The sequence below is a fragment of the Triturus cristatus genome, chromosome 1_1 (genome assembly GCF_964204655.1).
Source record: "Triturus cristatus chromosome 1_1, aTriCri1.1, whole genome shotgun sequence".
Taxonomy (NCBI): domain Eukaryota; kingdom Metazoa; phylum Chordata; class Amphibia; order Caudata; family Salamandridae; genus Triturus; species Triturus cristatus.
Window position 1 is genome coordinate 143,419,698 of NC_140579.1, and position 21,539 is coordinate 143,441,236.

Genomic DNA, 21,539 nt, shown 5'->3' on the forward strand with positions numbered 1-21,539 from the left:
GCAAGCCAACGAGCCATGGTCTTGAAAAAAGCGCAGTCGTTTAAATGGCATAGTACTTGCAGGTACTGAGACCAGCACGCCTTTAACATGAAAGGGAGTACACCAGTACTTCTCAGGAGGAATGCAGCAGGTTAGTGGAAGAGGACAGCAGACAGGTACTCTGAGACAGTGAGTCCTGCACTTTAACATGTTCATGTCAAGCACTGGAATGGGAGTTGTCAATGGATGATATTCAGCTGAAAAATAAAATGGAAAGGAACACTCACCTGCGCTTTAGAGACTGTCCTCTCTCTGCTGTTTCTGCGGATTAGTAAAATGATAGACGCTTTGAAAGGACACAGATTAGATAGACGTGTGGTTTAGGAAAGGATGTGAGCTTTACATGCAATTTATTCTCAATAAAACCCCTGCTCAGCGCTCCGTCAGATTACGTCTGTCTACAGCTCATTCGCTTCAGCCACCGAGTCCTGGCTAATGCACACTCATCTTTTTAGGATGAAATGGAGGGTTCTCTAAATTTTCCTTTTGTTTATTCCTGACTTGCCTGCTAACGCATCCCATTCATATCTATGTTTTATCTAAGTTTTAATTTTCTTGATATTTCGGCATGTAGATTCTTAACTACGTGAAGGAAACAGAAAGCAGAACCAAATGTTAGCCTCTAGTGTTTAGAGGGGATTTTGCTGCATTTGTTTACTGTTGCATATGGGCTACAGGAGGAAGAAAGGCAGTTTTATTTTACCAGTAAAGTTCCAGGGCCTTTTAGCAAGACCCGCACTACAGTAGCAGAATGTGTTTACATAATAAAAAGCACACCTGACCTGTGCCTCGCTCTGAAAGAGGTACCTCTTGGTGAAAGAGGATGTCATGTCACAAAAGGCCAGACCACTGAAGTCAAGATTTAAAGGCGCTGGCACCAGCTAATCGAAGGAGCAGGCCGGGAGGACACCATGTAGAGTTAAAGGGATGGTGAGCTGCTGACATCTGAAACATCAGGGTTTACTAAGAAAATGGAAGACATAGCAGGGTCGAGGACAAGGGGTCAGCATGGGGTGGAGAGGATCGGCAGGGGGAGTTTATGTACCTCTGCAGGCACACAGGGGAGTATGGCTCAGCAGATGCGAGGAGATAACAAGAATTACAGCCCCGTTTAAATAAACTGATGTCTGAGCTCAGAGCAACTGAAAACTTCAAGCGCTCCGCTCAAATGACCTTAGAATAATGAAAAAGTAGTCCCTAAACAGATGCTACAATGAGACAAGTGGAAGGGTACAAGTACTGGGGACCTGCTCCTCTGAATTGAAAAGGTGGGACAAATAGGAAAGATTGACCACTAGCAAGGAAGTATTTTTAAAGGACACGTAAATAAACCAATGAAAAGAAGTAAGCCCACATAGAAGTATTTACTAAAGTATATACAAGAGGTCTTGAAAGCTCGACCTAAAAAGCGTTCAGAATACATAGTCATCCAATCCTTCGCTTCTCAACCACTGACAAAGCCAATAGCCCAAGCTGGTTTAAGATGCATGTCAGTTGCTTTGTTGTTATATTTGGATGCAATAGCAGAAATCCCAGAGAGACCGACTGGGTTACACACTGAAGCCCTGCCAAGTGACCGCATCAGGGGTTAGACTAACGCATTTTAGTGTGGTGGTCTCCATCACCACACTAAAATACATAGTCACGCTTTAGCACCCCTTCCACACCACCAGCTTGAGGCCTGCAGAAGCCGGCCGACCAGCTCGATGGACGTTACCAGGTGAAAGCCGGAGGAGCGCATAGCAGTGCATTGACTCAGTGTGCTTAATCTAATGGCCTCGCCCATAATGAAAAGTAGCCTGACTACTACTATTGCAGGTCATTTTAAATACGACAGTTACTGGCTCAATTCTAACCCGAGGCCGAGCACAGTGCGCCCTGCGCAGGTGGCGTCACGTGCACTCACCTCAGGAGTCACACGCAATACATAGCTGCCAGTCTTGTTGAAAAGTAACCACGAGGGGGAGGAACGGGAGTTTCATGCTTGCTTGTAGCAAATCAACAGCAAGCCCAGCAATGTGTTTTCCTTTCAAATTAGCTGAAAGGACAAGCCAGTTTGCACGCAGAAATGAAGAGACGGAAAGTCCTCTGTTTGTAGTGCCTTTCTTCAAAAGTTTCCGGCTCAATTGAAATGTAAAGGAAGTGTCACCTTTTCTTTGAACTCTTGCTGTGGCTGGGGCAGACTCTCATTACAAAGATAAAACGTGCCTCTTTGTCAGGTGCTTCAATGCCGCCTCCTATGCTTTTCTGATACCAACTCTTCCGTCTGTTTTTCTTTACAGTATGTATGTAAAGCGCTCTGATACCTACGGGTCAAGCTAGCGTTATATAAAACTTTTTAAAATAAATAAATAATATAAATGTCAGTGTCGAAGTGCTCTGTGTTGTGCTGCTGGGGAGGAGGGGTTGAGGTGCAGCCTGCTGCTCAAAAGGCACACAGGGAAATGTCGCAAGGGCTCAGGCTCTCAGAAGGTATTTAAGTTCTCACCGGCAGAGTCGACTTGAGTGTGTGCACAGCAGGAGGGATAACCGGAGGCTGGAGCCGATAACCAGGAACTCTCACTGTTGCCAGTTTAATGTTATTGCTTGATTTTTGCTTGCGAGAAAGTGTCACTCATGGTAGTTGAATGTCACTCAAAATTACACTGGAATTATGAAAATGTCACACATAAGCAATTTGAAACCTTGGCAGCTATGACACTGCGAGAATCACAGAAATGTAGTTTAAATGTTTAGGCCACACCTACAACTGCACAGGCCACGCCATTTTTAGAGACCTCCACAACTTTCATCATCCCATTTAAAGTCCTGGGCCTGGTTACCCGAGACCTGGCACCACCCATGGTCCACACAGTAAAATCTGGAGCCTGAAGGGGACGTTGATTGAAAAATAAAAGTAATCCGCTGTAAACATGGAAGCAGACAAAGCTTGTTGAGGTCAACCGATTACAAAGGAACTGCCGGAATCTCGAACCCGCGTATGTTGAAAAAAAACATATGTAGTAAAATCTTACATTAGAGTAATTTTAACCGTGTCAGGCTGCGCACGTTGTAAAAGTTGACAAAACACCTTTCCTCACCCTATTTCGACAGTTTATCAAAAAGAAGATCAGGCTCCCAACGCCTCAGCAGAGCCGATGTGGGGAGAGGATGTGGTCCATCGACTTTGTTGCTGGAAACCAGAGTTCGAGCCTCGAGGTCGCGTCCACATCCTGTGATTCTGGGGAAACATCCTTAACCACGAAGGCTTTTCTACACGTTACGTTTACAACGGTACACTTACCACGTAAACGTCTTTACCACGCGTATGCCTTCCACGACCGTCTTTACCACACAAGCTGCACTGGAACCTGTTAATCTTCGTCCGGTTTAGTCCGTTTTTGATGTCGGCGAAGACGTGTGTTTAAAGGTAAAAATAGAAAAAGGGGACTTGGGGGGGTCTCCCCCCCCCCCAAAAAAAATGCATGCGGAAAAAAAAGGCCCCCCCCCCCAAAAAAGAACATGTAAAAACGAAGGAAAGTGGTGACAATCTGCGTCGTTTTAGAGGAAACTGAATGATGCTTCCTCTTTATGACGTAGGACTAAGCAAAGAAGATCGAGGAGAAGACGTGAAGAGGTAAGGGGAATAAAAGTATTAAAAATATATATACATATAGATTGAGGGTAACGGGCAGGGGTAATAATAATAATTGGGTGGCTACAGGGGAGGGGTATAACCTTTACCAAGAGTATTCCATTACCATGCAAGTATGCGTGGTAAACAGTGTTTTAAATGGGGAAAAATAAGTGCAGGTACTCACTAAAATAGAGGTGTGGCAAGTGGCTGGGGCTAGGGGCGGGTCTAAGGGCAAGATATGATCATACTTAATGACTTCTGTACCATTTGCAGCACATATCAAAGCACACGAGAAATGCGTTCGTCATTAAAATAGATTAACACATTACAAGCTCCTCGGAGGCAGAGCTGCATCTGCCCTGCACTGGAGAGAAAACATAATCTGCGCCTGCCGTGCTGATCATGGTACCGGTACTCTCTCTGGCTACAGAGAAGTGCCGGTACTGACGGCAAAAAATATCGGAGGTGCCGGTACTCAGTACCGGTGAGTACCGGCCCATTTAAAGCACTGGTGGTAAAGGAATATTCGTGGTAAAGGTTGTGCGTGGAAAGAGCATTCCGTTGTAACGCATGCGTGGTAAAGGCATTCGTTGCAACGGAATGCATTGTAACGACATACAACCTTGATTCTGGGCAAATCACTTAATCTCCCCATGCCTGAATGTGTAATGTAAATACGGTGCTCATGTAAAGCGCTCCAATACCTTCGGGTCGAGTTCGCGCTATATAAATATGCAACAACAAAACATAAAAAGCAGAACAGGGTCCGACCAGGCCTGGGGGCTTCAGGCTCTCAGCCAACCATTCTCAGTCCGAGAAAGCGCGCGTGCGTCTGAGAGACGCGTGACGGAGCGAGAGAACGGGCGATACCACTGGGCGGGGTGGGGGGCACGGGCGAAATGCGTTATTGTTAGGGCCCCCTCACGCCCCCAGTCATGCCAAATAGAGAGGCTGTCAAACGCAGGACCACAGGCTACACTAGCTGAATCTCTGGGACTCAGATCTCGGCAGGCCGAGAGAGGCGAGAGCCTCTCGTGGCAGCATCTCCCTCTGCCCTCGTGGCCGGTATAGTTCCCCTGACAGAGCGCGGGCCGAGCGTCCTTGTTACGTCACTGTGCACGTCAGGGTTCTCGCGCTCCCACTGAGCCTTGTCTTCACTCCAGGCCTCTCCCGGGCACGATGCGCGTGCTGTTTCCCGCCCTTTCCGAGCCCTCCCCGGTTCCCTCTCCTCTGTGTCCTGTGCAGATGACCCATACTTAGCTCAGGTAGCCTTCTCCCGTCATAATGACCTGTAACTGCTGTCGAGAAAGGGGATGCCCCTGTTGTCCCTCCCTTAGCAACAGTAACCTCTGCAGCGGCCCCTGTCCCCAAAGCCCTTTCGATACGAATTACCCAGGGGACTGGGATGCCAGCTCTAACAGCATGCTTGACACCCATCGCTTCCCCAGTGGAAACTACGCAGTTACTTCAGCCATAGGGAACACAGGCCTCTGTGCGTCTCTTTCTGCGCATGATTATTGCCCCTGCCTTCTCTGCACTAAAACCTGCCCACAGACATCCCGCTCATATCTTATGGCCACTAAAGCTCAAGCCAAACATGCCTCAACAACACGTGTTGCAAATGTGAGAGGCAGAACAACTCGCACCCCAGTCATGTACCCCACGGAAGCAAAGGACGCAGTCACACATCCCACAGAAAAACCTGACCCAGTCACATACACCAGTGAAGTACACACCCCGGTCATGTACACCAGTGAAGTACCCACCGCGGTCATGTCGTCCACCAGTGAAGAACACACCCCAGTCATGTACACCACAGAACTCTTTGTCCCTGTCAATTCCAAGAAAGTTTCAGCTGTCTCAATAGTACTTGCACCAGTTAAATCTAGCCAACATGCAACCCAGGCAACCGCATCAGATGAAAAAGAAACACCAGTGAAAACCACCACTGAAGAATCCACCCCAGTCAAATCCACCATAGTTTCAACTGCATCTATCGTACTTGCTCGCCCTAAGCACACCGAACAAACACCTTCCCCAGCCACATCTGAGATAGAAGAAAAGGCCTCAGTAAAACCCACCCCCGCTAAATCCAACAAAGTCTCAACTGCCTCTATAAAACTAGCTCGACGCAAGCCCACCAAACAAAAACCTAACCTGTCCACATCTGATGCAAAAAAAGAGGCTCCAGTGCAACCCACTCCAGTAAAATCCACCAAAGTCTCGAGTGCCTCTATAAAACTTGCTCGACCCAAGGACACCAAAATTACAACTACCCCAGCCACATCAGATTCAGAAGAGGCCCCCGTGCAACCCGCTCCAGTAAAATCCACCAAAGTCACTATTGCTTCTATAGAACTTGAACCAGTCAAACCGACCAACCGGACACCTGACTCGAAGATATCTGAGGCAGATGAAAACAAACCAGTAAAACCTGCCCCAGTCACCAAAGCCACAACTGCTTCTATAGTACTCGCCCCAGCCAAAAACACTAAAAAGTCACCTAGCCGAGCATCCTCTGCAGCTGGAGCCACAGCTGTTTTAACAGTTCCTGCCCCCCAAAACAAAACAAGTAATGTACGTTCAAGAAAAGCAAAAAAAACATGAGAGTAATCCTTTCACAATTCTGCCTTTTTAAGCAACTGATCCAAGAATGACACTCACCCCAATTTAACTGCAACAGGACTAACAGTCTCTAGGAAATATGCTAAGGTGAAAACACCTGCTGCAAGGTATCAAAAATAATCAAAATAATTTCCCGTTTGAACTGGTGCCACTTTTCTATGATCCTCTGATGCCCACTGTAACGCACCTCATGCTTTCTATGTATGGTTTACCTGCTTTTGCTTGTCTACACGGTGAAGAATACCCACTCTGCATGATTTACTCATGGATATCGGTTGTTTTGCCAGGTATGTATAAAGACTCCAAGAGTTCTGAGAGAGAACATGCTAGCATCTTTTTACAATATATCTATTTACTAACATCTATTTAGTAATATAGTGCCTACTCATATCTCAAAGTACATGTAACCCTTTGGGATACGTCATAAAATCTTTGCTACTCATCCCTGAAGTCATATTTTGGTTTATCTCTCTATATAGTTACATCTCTAGGTACTGCCTGGCCGCCGAATACAGTTTCCTCAGTGATTACACCCAATACTGCTATTGCCTCATGAATTACATTCACATTTTCAATATTAGTAGGCATTCATTTCTATGTTTATTCTTAGCCCTCTGGAACTGGATCCTGGATTAATGGACATTTATTATGGCAGTAGGAATACCACCACGTGTTACGTGGAGGAGGTTCCTCCAAAAAAGGAGTCGATCATAGCTGGCACATAAGCCTTATGCTCTATGTACTCGCATTAGCTCAGTTCAAAAGAAGGAAAGCGTACAAAGAACGCCAGCACCATTTGGCAGACAGCTTCGAATCTTTGGAGGTTATGCTTTACAATGACACAGCAAGGCCTACCATGGGCTATGATTCCTGAACTCTCAAGACATTGGGAGTAGCTGCAGCCATCTTTAATGCTAAGTTAAGTTTCCCTGTGGTCCCCTGCGTCCTTGCAATGCTGCAGCTGGGATTTTACTGAAGAACCACATTGGGGAACACATGAGGGCGGTCAAACAGGCCAACACCAGGTATCCTATAGCTATGAACTTAGCTGAATGTCCTGCTCAGGATAATCACAAAACCTTAACTCTCTACGGTTTTGACACCATACCCAGGGACGTTAGGGGTGGAAATAGAGCACTCACACCGAGGAGGAGAGAGGAGACCTGGATCATGCGACTGTTGTAGAAAGGGGCCTGAATACTGACCACGAATTACATTACTTTTTGGGGGACTGAGTTTTTGTTCCCGGCACAAGGGTTGCTGATACGAGGACCCTTACTCTGCAAGCATTTCGTATCCACCGCATCCCTGTGGTCTTCTGTACTTGCATACTTTGACATTTGACACGTACCCCTACCTGTGACCTTAACTGTAACCATGTTATTTACCCTTAAATGCACATTTGGTACTTCTTATATTGCTAGGTTATCAGACGTACCATACTTCCTGGGTATTATGCCATTGATTGCTATCCCACTCTGATGCTTTATTATCACTTAGGGACGTTGAACGTGTATCACCACTTTCCTATGCTCCCTGTACATCTATCCACTATGATTTGGAACTACCAGCTTATTTACTTTCTGCTTTATCACGATACATACGAGTGTACTGTTTGACTTTATATCTTAAGGTGCAGTAAACAGGACTGTGTATGTAGGTCCTGTGGACTCGTGATTTTTGACATTTAATATTGATTGTCTGTCGTCTTGAATTTGTCTATACATACCGTTTTGAACTCTCTGAGCTGTGTAATCTTTCTGAAACTTTCTAAACAATTAAATCTTTCTCCCTTGACTTTCCCTCAATTTTGCCATTATACATAAGCTAGGATAATGGTCCCAAAATGTGCTTTTTTTCACGTGGGACCCCCTTTTTAACTCTACGTAGCCTGAGCTTCAGGTTGTTTGGCCACCATTTTACTTACTCTTAACAACATTCCAAGATGGCCACCGCCCATTCCCCTAGACTTTTCGCTATTAGATATATGCACTAATGTGATTTATTTTACTCACAAGGACAAGAGGGCGGATTTATGCTCACATTGAGTTACATGCTTCTGACTATGAAGAATTACGGTAGCTAGGACATACTGGCTCAGGTCATATTGTGATTATGAAATATTCGTTAAGTAATTACAGCATGGGTACATGGCAGGTCACGGACTCGTGTACGCCATTGATCTATTTTGTATACCGTATGTGAGGCAGACCCGGAGTTATATTTAACTTGTATTACACTACAAGACTTACTCTTTTGACACTCAAAGACGGCCGACTTCCACTCACCCGTTACAATGGGTGGTTCAAGCACAGTCAACGATGGCCGTAGTTCTACAACTATGTCTGCTATATCACAACTTAACGCGGGATTCTCAGCGGGTCTCAGGGAATACCCAGCATACACGCCGGAGGACAAAATTCACACTTATCAAGTATGGTCTCGTATGGAGATGCTGGGAGCTGTAATTACACACTGTAATTGCGTCGGGAGCGGGCTTCCCCATATGGAAGCGCAGCTCGAGCGCATTTGCTTTTGTGTCAATAATTGACTTTGCTCTTATTGACGTCTTGGTCCCGATGTTTTACAGGATTGGGCAACCTTAAGCAGTGATTTGACTGCTCGCCCACACGATTCCTAACTCCACTTGGAAGGGTTGCTGCACTGATCCAACCCACCAATAATATCTACAACCAATATCTGGGACTGTTACATATGTTGCAAGACCCACAAACGAGGTATGTGGCTTGGATAGACCCCACTAATTGATAGGCAGTGATACATCCATGCTAAACAAGCATTTTCAATGCAATAGGTCTCGCATTATTAAAGTTTGAGCTGTTGGCATTGCTAATAATAATGCAACACCAATAGTAGCTCAAAGATTCAGTAATGTGAGACCTATTGCATTGCAATTGTTTTTTTAGTTTTTTTTTATATAGCACGAACTTGAGTGAAAGGTGTGTATTTATGTTGCATTGAGTACAGTGTAATTATGTGTTGTGTTAATATGTGGCACAGAGTGGTATTGCGTGGAGTGTATTTATTTTGCATTAAGTAGAGAGTAATTATGTGACGTGCAATTATGTAGTACTGAGTTGTATGTGGAGTGTATTTATGTTGTATTGAATACAGTGTAATTATGTGATGTGTAATCACACAACCACACCCAACCACACACACACAACCACACGCACAACCACACACAACCACACACACAACCACACACACAACCACACACAACACCACACACACACACACACACAACACACACACACAACCACACACACAACCACAACCACACACAACCACACACACAACCACACACATAACCACCACAACCACACACACAACCACAACCACACACACAACCACACACACAACCACACACACACTCAACCACACACACACACAACCACACACACACAACCACACACACACACACTCACACACACACACAACCACACACACAACCACAAAAACAACACACACAACCACACACACACAACCATGCACACACAACCACACACCCCACACACACACAACCACATACACAACCACACACAACCACACACACAACCACACACACACACAACCACACACACAAACACACACACACACAAACACACACACACACAACCACACACACACACAAACACACACACACACACACAACCACAACCACACACACAACCACAAACACAACACACACACAACCACACACACAACCACACCCAACCACCCAACCAACCACACTCACACACAACCTCACACACAACCACACACACAACCACAAGCACACACACAACCACACACACAACCACACACACACAGCCACCCACACAACCACACACACACACACACACACAACCACACACAACTTAAGGGAATCGGGTAACGGGAAGAGAAAGAACTCTATCCAAAATCATATGTTTTCAGTCCAGTCAGAAAGTATGACTTAGCCCCAACGAGTCCTTGTTTTGTAGCTAAGCAGATACAGTCAATTATTTCAGTAAGCCTGACGCGACATTAGAAAAAGAGAAGTATAGTGCAATTATTAGGCACGCATTGTTTACCTTGTAACTGCGTAAATATTTGCAGCGCATTTTCATTTTTTTTACCTTGTAACCGCCTTAATTTATTTTACCTTGTAACAAAGTAAATATTTGCCACGCATTTTCATTTACTGTGCCTTGTAACTGCTATTTTACCTTGTAACCGCGTAAAGATTAGCCACGCATTCCTCCCAATTAAGCAACAAACTGTATTGCAGCCGCAAAGCCACAAGTAAAGTGATTGCAAAACTGAAAGAAAAGCCACAAGATGTATTTGTTTTACTGTCTGTTTCTTCTCTCATAGTGTATTCATCTTTCTCTTAGTTTGTGCGTTTCTATCTCTCTCTAAGTCTATCTGTGTGTCTCTGTCTTTGTATATGCTCCTCTGTGCCCGTCATGCTCCGCTATATGGGCCCGATTCACAGAACTAACTTAAGACAAAATCCTAAACTTACTACCATTTTGGTATTCACAGAAGGCACTTACTCATTTTGGTATTCACAGAAGGCACTTACTCATTTCGGTATTCACAGAAGTTAGGAGTCCTAACTTTAGGACTCCTAAATGCCTTCTGTGAATACCGAAAGCCTTAAAATTAGGATTTTTCTCAGTTTACTAGTAGTATAGTTAGGACTCCTAACTTTAAGACTCCTAAATGCTTTCTGTGAATACCGAAAGTCTTAAAATTAGGATTTTTCTCAATTTAGTAGTAGTAAAGTTAGGACTTCTAACTTTAGGACTCCTAAATGCCTTCTGTGAATGCCGAAATCCTTAAAATTAGGATTTTTTCAGTTTAGTAGTAGTAAAGTTAGGAGTCCTAACTTTAGGTCTCCTAAACTGAGAAAAATCCTAATTTTTAGACTTTCGGTATTTACAGAAGGCATTTAGGAGTCCTAAAGTTAGGACTCCTAACTTCTGTGAATACCGAAATGAGGAAGTGCCTTCTGTGAATACGAAAATGGTAGTAAGTTTAGGATTTTGTCTTAAGTTAGTTCTGGGAATCGGGCCCTATGTGTCTACTTATGTGTACACTGTATTTGCGTGTATGTATCAAACTCTATATGTTCCTTTTAGTGTTTATAAGTTTCTGTCTTTATCTCAGCCTCTGTTCCTCTTTGTCTATCTGTCTCAGTTTCTAGCTTTGTGTATGTGCCTCTATTTCTGTATATCTCTTTGCTTGTTAATCTCCTTTTCTATATGTGTGTACGTCTGTTTTCCTGTACCTAGGTCTAGCTCTGTGTATTTCTGTCTATATGTCTATATCTCTATTTGTAAGCAAGTGCCATTTTAGATTAAGGGAATCGGGTAACGGAAAGAGAAAGAACTCTATCCAAAATCACACGTTTTCAGTCCAGTCAGAAAGTATGACTTAGCCCCAACGAGTCCTTGTTTTGTAGCTAGGCAGATAGTCAGTTATTTCAGTAAGCCTGACGTAACATTAGAAAAAGAGAAGTATAGTGCAATTATTTTACCTTGTAACCGCGTAAATATTTGCCGCGCATTTTTCATTTTTTTCCCTTGTAACCACCTTCATTTATTTTACCTTGTAACGAAGTAAATATTTGCCGAGCATTTTCATTAACTTTGCCTTGTAACCGCCTTCATTTATTTTACCTTGTAACCGCGTAAAGATTAGCCACGCATTCCTCCCACTTAAGCAACAAACTGTATTGCAGCCGCAAAGCCACAAGTAAAGTGATCGCAAAACTGAAAGCAATCGCGTTTGGAAGCAGAGACAGTCGCCAATGGTGCGCGCGTGCGCGCGTTCGCGTCACAGACAGCCATATGCTTTCAATTATCGCGCCCATGCCTGGGCACGATAATTGAAACCAGATAGGCTTTAGTGCGCGTAACAGACACCAAAAGGCCGTGGGCGGAGCGATGCGCCCGCCTTTGACCTATTGCGTGCTCTGTCTAAAAAATACAGCCACTAAAAGCCCAATAATAGAAGACAAAACAAACAAGCGTTTTCAATGCAATAGGTCTCGCATTATTAAAGTTTGAGCTGTTGGCATTGCTAATAATAATGCAACACCAATAGCAGCTCAAAGATTCAGTAATGTGAGACCTATTGCATTGCAATTGTTTTTTTTGTTTTTTTTATATAGCACGAACTTGAGTGAAAGGTGTGTATTTATGTTGCATTGAGTACAGTGTAATTATGTGTTGTGTTATTATGTGGCACAGAGTGGTATTGTGTGGAGTGTATTTATCTTGCATTAAGTAGAGAGTAATTATGTGACGTGCAATTATGTAGTACTGAGTGGTATATGAGTGTATTTATGTTGTATTGAATACAGTGTAATTATGTGATGTGTAATCACACAACCACACACACACAACCACACCCACAACCACACACACAACCACACACACACAACCACACACACAGCCACACACACAGCCACAACCACACACACAACCACACACACAACCACCACAACCACACACACAACCACAACCACACACACACACAACACACAACCATACACACACACAATCACACACACAACCACACACACCACACACAACCACACACACAACCACACATACAACCACACACACACAACTACACACACACAACCACACCCAACCACACAACCACACACAACCACACACACAACCACACATACAACCACACACACACAACCACACACACACACAACCACACACACAACCACACACACACAACCACACACACACACAACCACACACCCACATACACAACCACACACACACACACACAACCACAAACACAACACACACACAACCACACACACAAGCACACCCAACCACACTCAGACACAACCACACACACAACCACAAGCACACACACACAACCACACACACAACCACAACCACGCACACAACCACGCACACAACCACACACACATCCACACACACACAACCACACACACACAGCCACCCACACAACCACACACACACGCAACCACACACAACTTAAGGGAATCGGGTAACGGAAAGAGAAAGATCTCTATCCAAAATCACATGTTTTCAGTCCAGTCAGAAAGTATGACTTAGCCCCAACTAGTCCTTGTTTTGTAGCTAAGCAGATACAGTCAATTATTTCAGTAAGCCTGACGCGACATTAGAAAAAGAGAAGTATAGTGCAATTATTAGGCACACATTGTTTACCTTGTAACCGCGTAAATATTTGCCGCGCATTGTTTACCTTGTAACCGCGTAAATATTTGCAGGGCATTTTCATTTTTTTTTACCTTGTAACCGCCTTCATTTATTTTACCTTGTAACGAAGTAAATATTTGCAGCGCATTTTCCTTTACTTTGCCTTGTAACCGCTATTTTACCTTGTAACCGCGTAAAGATTAGCCACGCATTCCTCCCAATTAAGCAACAAACTGTATTGCAGCCACAAAGCCACAAGTAAAGTGATCGCAAAACTGAAAGCAAAGCCGCAAGATGTATTTGTTTTACTGTCTGTTTCTTCTCTCATAGTGTATTCATCTTTCTCTTAGTTTGTGCGTTTCTGTCTCTCTCTCAGTCTATCTGTGTGTCTCTGTCTTTGTATATGCTCCTCTGTCGCCGTCATGCTCCGCTATATGTGTCTACCTATGTGTACACTGTATCTGCGTGTATGTATCAAACTCTATATGTGCCTTTTAGTATTTATAAGTTTCTGTCTTTATCTCTGCCTCTGTTCCTCTTTGTCTATCTGTCTCAGTTTCTAGCTTTGTGTATGTGCCTCTGTTTCTGTATATCTCTTTGCTTGTTAATCTCCTTTTCTGTATGTGTGTACGTCTGTTTTCCTGTACCTAGGTCTAGCTCTGTGTATTTCTGTCTATATGTCTATAACTCTATTTGTAAGCAAGCACCATTTTAGATTAAGGGAACCGGGTAACGGAAAGAGAAAGAACTCTATCCAAAATCACACGTTTTCAGTCCAGTCAGAAAGTATGACTTAGCCCCAACGAGTCCTTGTTTTGTAGCTAAGCAGATACAGTCAATTATTTCAGTAAGCCTGACGTGACATTAGAAAAAGAGAAGTATAGTGCAATTATTAGGCACGCATTGTTTACCTTGTAACCGCGTAAATATTTGCAGCGCATTTTTCATTTTTTTCCCTTGTAACCACCTTCATTTATTTGACCTTGTAACGAAGTAAATATTTGCAACGCATTTTTATTTACTTTGCCTTGTAACCGCCTTCATTTATTTTACCTTGTAACCGCGTAAAGATTAGCCACGCATTCCTCCCAATTAAGCAACAAACTGTAATGCAGCCGCAAAGCCACAAGTAAAGTGATCGCAAAACTGAAAGCAAAGCCACAAGTAAAGCGATTGCGAAACCGAAAGCCACGCTTTTGGAAGCAGAGACAGCCGCCAATGGTGCGCGCGCGCCACAGACAGCCATATGCATTCAATTATCGCGCCACTGTCTGGGCACGATAATTGAAACCAGATAGGCTTTAGTGCGCGTAACAGATACCAATAGGCCGTGGGCGGAGCGATGCGCCCGCCTTTGGCCTATTGCATGCTCTGTCTAAAAAATACAGCCACCAAAAGCCCAATACAAGAAGACAAAACAAAAAACACACACGAGCGTGTACGATTCCAGGGTCCATTTCTGAACCCCGGACAAAAGGACTCTGACTGCGCGAGCACTGCTGCACAGTGCCACGCTAGGCGCGAGACCTAAAAACACACGCGCGAGCCCGTACGATTCCAGGGTCCATTTTTGAACCCCAGACAAAAGGACTCTCGCGAGCACCGCTGCGCAGTGCAACGCTAGGCGCGAGACCTAAAAATGGGAGTGGCTTCATTTGTAAAGCTATGCACTTTACTTTGTTTCTAGGAACGTATTCATTATCATTACCTGAAGGGTGCACTGACACGTGAACAAGAAGTGACACATATTAGGCACCTGGAACCTCACTCATGATACCTATGCCTTAGGATGATTTCTACTTTTGAACCCCTTTCAGGATGGAAGTACAACCAGAATTAAGGTTGGTTTCCCAGTAGTTTGCACTAAGCACCTGTTGCTAATCCCGGCTGGGTAATCATTTGTAGTATTAATTTCTCCAAGCCCCTTTTTCTGGTTATCTCTAGGTTCAGCACCAAGAGAGTATAGGTAAATTCCTTTTTTTCTCTTTCCATTTAATTGATTTTATTGATAGTAGGCAACATTAAGGGAGTGTTTTCTTAACTACCACAATTATAATAAGAGTCACCACAAATGTCACATTATGATTTATGAGTTTACTTTCCTTTGTGTAAAGAAGTCACATATTTGATTTACCAATGGTCGACTATTGCCTCACAATGATTCCTATGTCTACCACTTAAATAGCACGGGTTTCCACAGGTTCAAGTAGGCAACATTAATCAAATCCTTTTCTGATGCAATGTCACAGTGGGAGTGTGCCATTAGGTGTAACTTGGATACCTATAATTCCCATAATGTCTCTTTACATGTTTCTTAGCCCTGAAGAAGTCTCATGCTCACATCAGTCAAATGCGAAGAAACACGTTTTGGCTAAGGCTTTGAATACGTTTGACTACAAGAGGAACAATACATTTTGTTTGACCAATCAACGGATCAAAAATGTTCTTACGCTATCACTAATATGTATTATATACTCTTAGCTTGTGCAGGGGATTGTTGTTTTGTTCTGGTAGTGATTTTCTACAGTTTGGGGAGGAGGTTGCTCTCACTACCCATTTGCACCGCTTACATATTTTATTATAACGTCACACAGTTTGCGTACTGCCTAGGAACACCATTACTCTACCAACCACCGAACGAGGAAGCTTTAGTGCTCCAGGTAGTGTTGACCGGCTTGGAATTTAGCAAGTACGGGGAAGCTATACTCTAAACCTTCTTGCTCTGAGTCTTTCCCTGGAAAGGAAAGACTGACGATCATTGCAGAGTGTCCATGAAGTCTGAACTGAGGCTTTTCTTTTCTTGGAGAACGTACTACAGGACAGCATCCTAACAACAAACTCAATTTCTCAGCAGGCCATGAACTCTCACATAGGGCTTGATTTATTTGCTGGGATTATGCGTAATCTCTGTAAAATCTTTAAGTGGCTACCCATCGAAGCGAGGAAACCTTTGGTGCAGGGTCTTGTTATAAGCCGTCTTGATTATGGCAACGCTTTGTTTACGGCACTTAATGAGGACCTGCTTTCCAAGCTCCAGATTCTTCAAAATACCGCAGCCAGACTTATTTTTAATCTTCCCCCCAGATCTCCTTCCACCCGATTCTTAAAACCCTTCACTGGCTCCCGGTGCGTCAAAGAGGCCATTTTAAAATCTTAAGTCTTACACACAAGACAATGTATGATACCGGCCCAGGCTACCTAGCAAAAAAAACTGCAATGGTATGTACCTGGAAGATCCTTAAGGTCTGGTACTAAATCATACCTTGTTCAGCCGTGTATTCGAACCTCCGTAATGGTGGCCGTTCATTTTCTTACCTTGCCCCCATGCTTTGGAACAAACTACCATCAGACCTTTCATCCATAGCTGATCATAAATGCTTTCGTAGAAAGCTGAAAACCTGGCTTTTTTCCCAATAAGCTTTCGCCTTAGGTATCAGGCTACTGTCTGTTTTACTGTCATTTTGCTGCTAGTGCCTTGAGACCTCTTGGTGAATTGTGCGCTCTATAAGAATATCTGACATTGACATTGACAAAAGGGTATTCCATCACAATGGGGACAGAGTACTCTTTCCGCCACCCCAAAGGTCCACCTGCCTCATTTGGAGTCGGGCGGACCTTGAATGTATAGACACCGGAGCCTACTCCATCTCCGCCACCCTCTACACATCTCCGACTGCCTGATGGAGTGAGGGGCATCAGAGGTTTGGCCATGTGTCCGCATGTGCTATTTAGATTGGGAGTACACATGGCCACTTTTCACTGCCTGTCACCACCATGAAAAACATGTCAGTAAGGAGCAGTGAAAACATTTCAATGATCCCCACGCCATGGGGGAATGCTACCATGGTGAGGACATCTTTGTTCTTTAAATTTTCTAAAAGAAAATCCAGCATTGGAATAAAAAAAAGTTGTACGTTTGATGTATGCCTCCGTCATGTTAACGGAGCCGTCCGTCGAACTTACAATGCATTTCTAGGAACCACCATGATTGTGATTACTGGAAATGCTAGATATGTCTGCAGGGGCAGCGGGCATCCCTACATACTGCAGACAGAGTACTTACTCCAACCGCCAAAAATTAAATTAGTCCCTTAGGAGGCGTGACGGCCAACTTGAATATTTGGATGTAACTTCCCTCATAGCCCACTGCAGCTGCAGTCTGGACCTTGCTACACGGATCTAGGATTTCCTTTTGCTAAAGACCTGTTGCTTCCTTGTATTGCATTAAAGGACATTGGGAAAACAGAAAACTACTTTTGGAAGTCATGTTGTTAACAGATAATTAACTTTTAACTATTTTGAACATTATTATAAACTTTTATGAGACTGGTTTGTTTTATTTTTTATGTAACGGAACAGGAAGCACGATTAAGCCAGGACTGTGTACTAATGTTATGTTAAGTGTCAAAACATGAGATAGTAGAGTTCCAGTATGTTTTCCTTTAGTACAGTTGAACTTAACTGCTCCTTTGTAATGTTTGATTGTGGTGACAGAGAAATCTGATTCAGTCACTCCTGCCTTTCGCCACAGCAGCAGCCTCTTGTGCTCGTGCACTTAGCAACCAACATACGTGCTCACCCATTTTTGTTCTCTGCCTGGGAGTTTCTCACCACCATGCTTCCCCACCCTCTTGCGGAGCCAGGAGGTGATGTGAGTGGTCAGTGGGGTGTTGTGTTATTTCCTTGGACTCAGCCAGTCAGAGGGAGGTGTGGTTTGCAGTGTCCAGGCAGTGGCTTTGTGCTTCCCAGCTGCTTTGTGAGGAAGGAAACAGAAAAGCCTGACAAATCCTTCGCCCTGCTGGTCAGTACATTTTCAAATAAATTATAACCTGGTTTTGCTGAATCTGTCAATTGCCCTGTCAAATGCCAGACACCCCACCTTAATACTCTGCACCACGCCAAGCCGTGTTGCTGCAGATCGGCGCATATAATTTCTCTCTACTTCCACGGACAGAGTAAATCCACAGTCACACGCACATACTCTCATCATACGCTAGGGCCCATCACACTAACATTCATTCTATTACTCTATCCACACTGAATATATAGGAGAAATCCTAAACCATCTGCATCTAAAGTGAGGTCAATGCAACCTAAAGAAATTGTCTCGAGTCATGATTTAAAACATAGGAAATGCATCTGAAACTCAATAAAAGACAAAGAAATAACCACCCGACACTGTAATTCAAACAAATGGTTGTTTATCTAAATTAGTTCAAAAGGAAGTCAATCAATAGCAAAATCATTATTCTCATAATTACCTATTCTAGCTAAATGGGTCAGGACAGGTCTCTCAGTAAAGTCTACCGAGTCGCCGTCCTCTCAATAGGTGTCGATCCTCTCGAGCATAGGTTCAGGAAGAAATGGCCTCAATCACACCAGACCCTCTCTAGTCTAGTAATATTTATAGGAAAAATAACAATCGGAAAGTAACAAACAATCTCTAAACGTCCGTTGAGCCGCTGAGCAGAGCGAGGAGGAAAGGATGTTGTTTTGCAACATTTAGAAAAAACCTCCGCTCACAAAAATCACAAAAATAAAAACACGGAAGAAGGAAGCTCAAGCTAGAAAACGATACAAACGATACATCCATGAATGCTCTTCCTCGGAACCATAGTGAAGCCACCGCAAGTTTATCAGAGTTCATTGTGGCTTTATACTTTCCCAAGGGCAATTGGCAGCGAGCCTGGAGCTGCTGTCCTCACGGAAACTTTTAATACAGACAGAGGCTGTGATCAGGTGACTTCCAACCATGTTCAGCGAGGCCTCTTGTCAAATTTCAATCACTCGAGTGCAGGCTGTAAATAGCGGCCATCTTGGATTAGGCCAAAACGGACCATCTTAATTAAAAGAAATACAAAACAACGTTAATACATTGTAATGATAATACAGTGTTAATACCCACTAATACCCTTATGTGTATGCAATTATCTAGCCTTCTGCGACACAAAGAAGCATTCAAGCACGTTATTTTAAAGCGTTAACACAAAACAAACAGCATTTTTGCGACACTTATTTAATTAATTTGCACACCAACCTAGTTCACGTATTAATTAAAGCAACATAAAATGCATTCCCACATGTAATTTCTCTCATTAGTAATGTTGATTAGTCAAGAACTTTAACAAAGTAGTAATTAATGATTAATTATCAGTAATTTTAATCATGACATACAAACAAACTGGAGTTTAAATCTCAATAAATGTTCAATAGAAAACCCTGATCCAGCAGTGTTCTTTTTAACATCTATATGGAGTCAATTGGTGCTCTACTCACAGATACCAGAGATACCAGCATCAAGGTTCACCAATGTGCTGAGCACAACTCTACTTGAATGTCTCTACGATTCATGAATCAGCACTTCAAACACTCCTTGCACACCATTCAGACCTAGACATTCAGCACCTAAAGAACCTCAACACAATAAAGATAGAATTACTGTTATTTGCCATGAACAACAAAAATAAACAAACAGGAATAAGTACAAACCTGGCTCAGTAACAAACATTGACAGCTTTGAACACCAACTTTCACTGAATACCAAGTCTCTTGGATTCAGTCTGGACACCTGTCTCACCCTCCAGAAACACAGTGCCAAAAATAATAAAGATGGCCTGCTACCAGCTCTCTTCTAAAGAAAGTGAACCTTTTTCTTCCAGAAAGCAACTTTGGAACTGCTGTTTAATACCAGTACTCTTGCAACTGGACGATGGTAATGCCCAGTTCCTTGGCCTCCCAGATGCTGGCATCTTTAAAGGCATCCCAAATCCAGCAGCACATCTTCTCCAGGGCCAGAAGCAATATGAACACATCACCCCCATCCTGATGGAGCTCAATTGGCTCCCCTTACCAGCTGCATCGTTTACAGCACCCCCACTTCTCTTGTAGACAAGATCACAATCACTTGTGGGTCTTGGCACACTGCAACAAGTGCACCATCAAATGGTAGATTTATACGCGTAAAAAGAAAAAAAATAAGGCAGCATACCTTTTCCCGCTATGCACCCAGGAACTGGAACTACATTCTTGTATCCATCAAGACCGCCCTTACTCCAATTTAGAAAAGAGTTGTAGATTCATCTCTTTACAAAACTCTACATCACAATGGACTGACAGTCAACAAACCAGTTACCTCTCCTATCACTTGTTGACTTTATGCTTGTCTTTGATCCTGCACAGCTCACTACCGCCTCTATGCCAGGTTTGCGCTATGGAAATACCAAATTGATACATGCATACATACAAAAATACTTACACACTGAGTATTCTATTTTTTTTTTTGATAAACAATTTTTTTGATAAACAAATTTTTATTGGTTTGAGAGAAATTACACATAACAAAAACGTAAAAGGAACGGAAGATCAGCAAGACCACGGAGCACGTTAAATCAAGCATTTACAGAAGCATAACATCCCACGATACCCTGCCCCATCAGGCGTACACAAGCACAGAAGTTTAACATATGATAGTGGTCATTCCACGGTACCCAGCCATTGGTCCCACACCCTTTCGGTACTTCTTGACACATCCTCTTGTCATGTACAGGGTTCTCTCTTGGGTCGCGCACCAATCCACCCCCCCCACACCATCTCCCAGAGTCGGGTGGGTCAGGGCATTTCCATGCCGCCGCTATGTCGCGCTTAGCTACAATCATGGCCGTGTTGAAGAATATCTTTTCATTTCTGGTCCAATCCAACCCGTCTGTGATCTCCAGTAAGGAGTGACGTGGGTCATGGGGAACCGTCCATCCTAAACCCTCCGTAAGTTCATCTTCAATAGATCCCCAGAATCGCGCCAGGTGGGGGCACAACCATACCACGTGGAAGAAATTAGCAGGAGGGTGGCCGCACCGAGCGCAGGACGCATTTGGGCACAGGTCCGCACGATAAAGGCGCACGGGCGTGAGGTATGCGGCATGCAGGTAGTATAGCTGGATCAGCCTGAGCTTGGAGGAAGCTGTAATCATCTTTGGTGCCATAAGGGCATCCTGCCAATCTGCCTCGTCAAGAGGGCCCACCCACTCCGCCCATTGGTCCCGCAACTTGTCCAGCGAAGT

General features: G+C 43.8%; 1 protein-coding gene across 11 annotated transcripts in view; it reads left to right on the forward strand.

The window, feature by feature from the left end:
- LOC146869855 (uncharacterized) overlaps positions 1–21,539 on the forward strand; it is a 164,924-nt gene that overhangs the window by 11,634 nt on the left and 131,751 nt on the right. For 4 of the 11 annotated variants that reach the window (XR_014967866.1, XR_014967873.1, XM_085622979.1 and 1 more), the window contains exon 1: positions 4,829–6,567. The exons of the other annotated variants lie outside the window; for them this stretch is intronic. Coding sequence is in view for 2 of the 4 variants with exons in the window: in XM_085622979.1 (XP_085479105.1) it covers positions 6,545–6,567 (23 nt within the window). In the remaining 2 variants the exon portion in view is untranslated. Of the gene's footprint in view, positions 1–4,828; positions 6,568–21,539 lie in introns of those variants that run through there. 11 annotated transcript variants of the gene reach the window in all.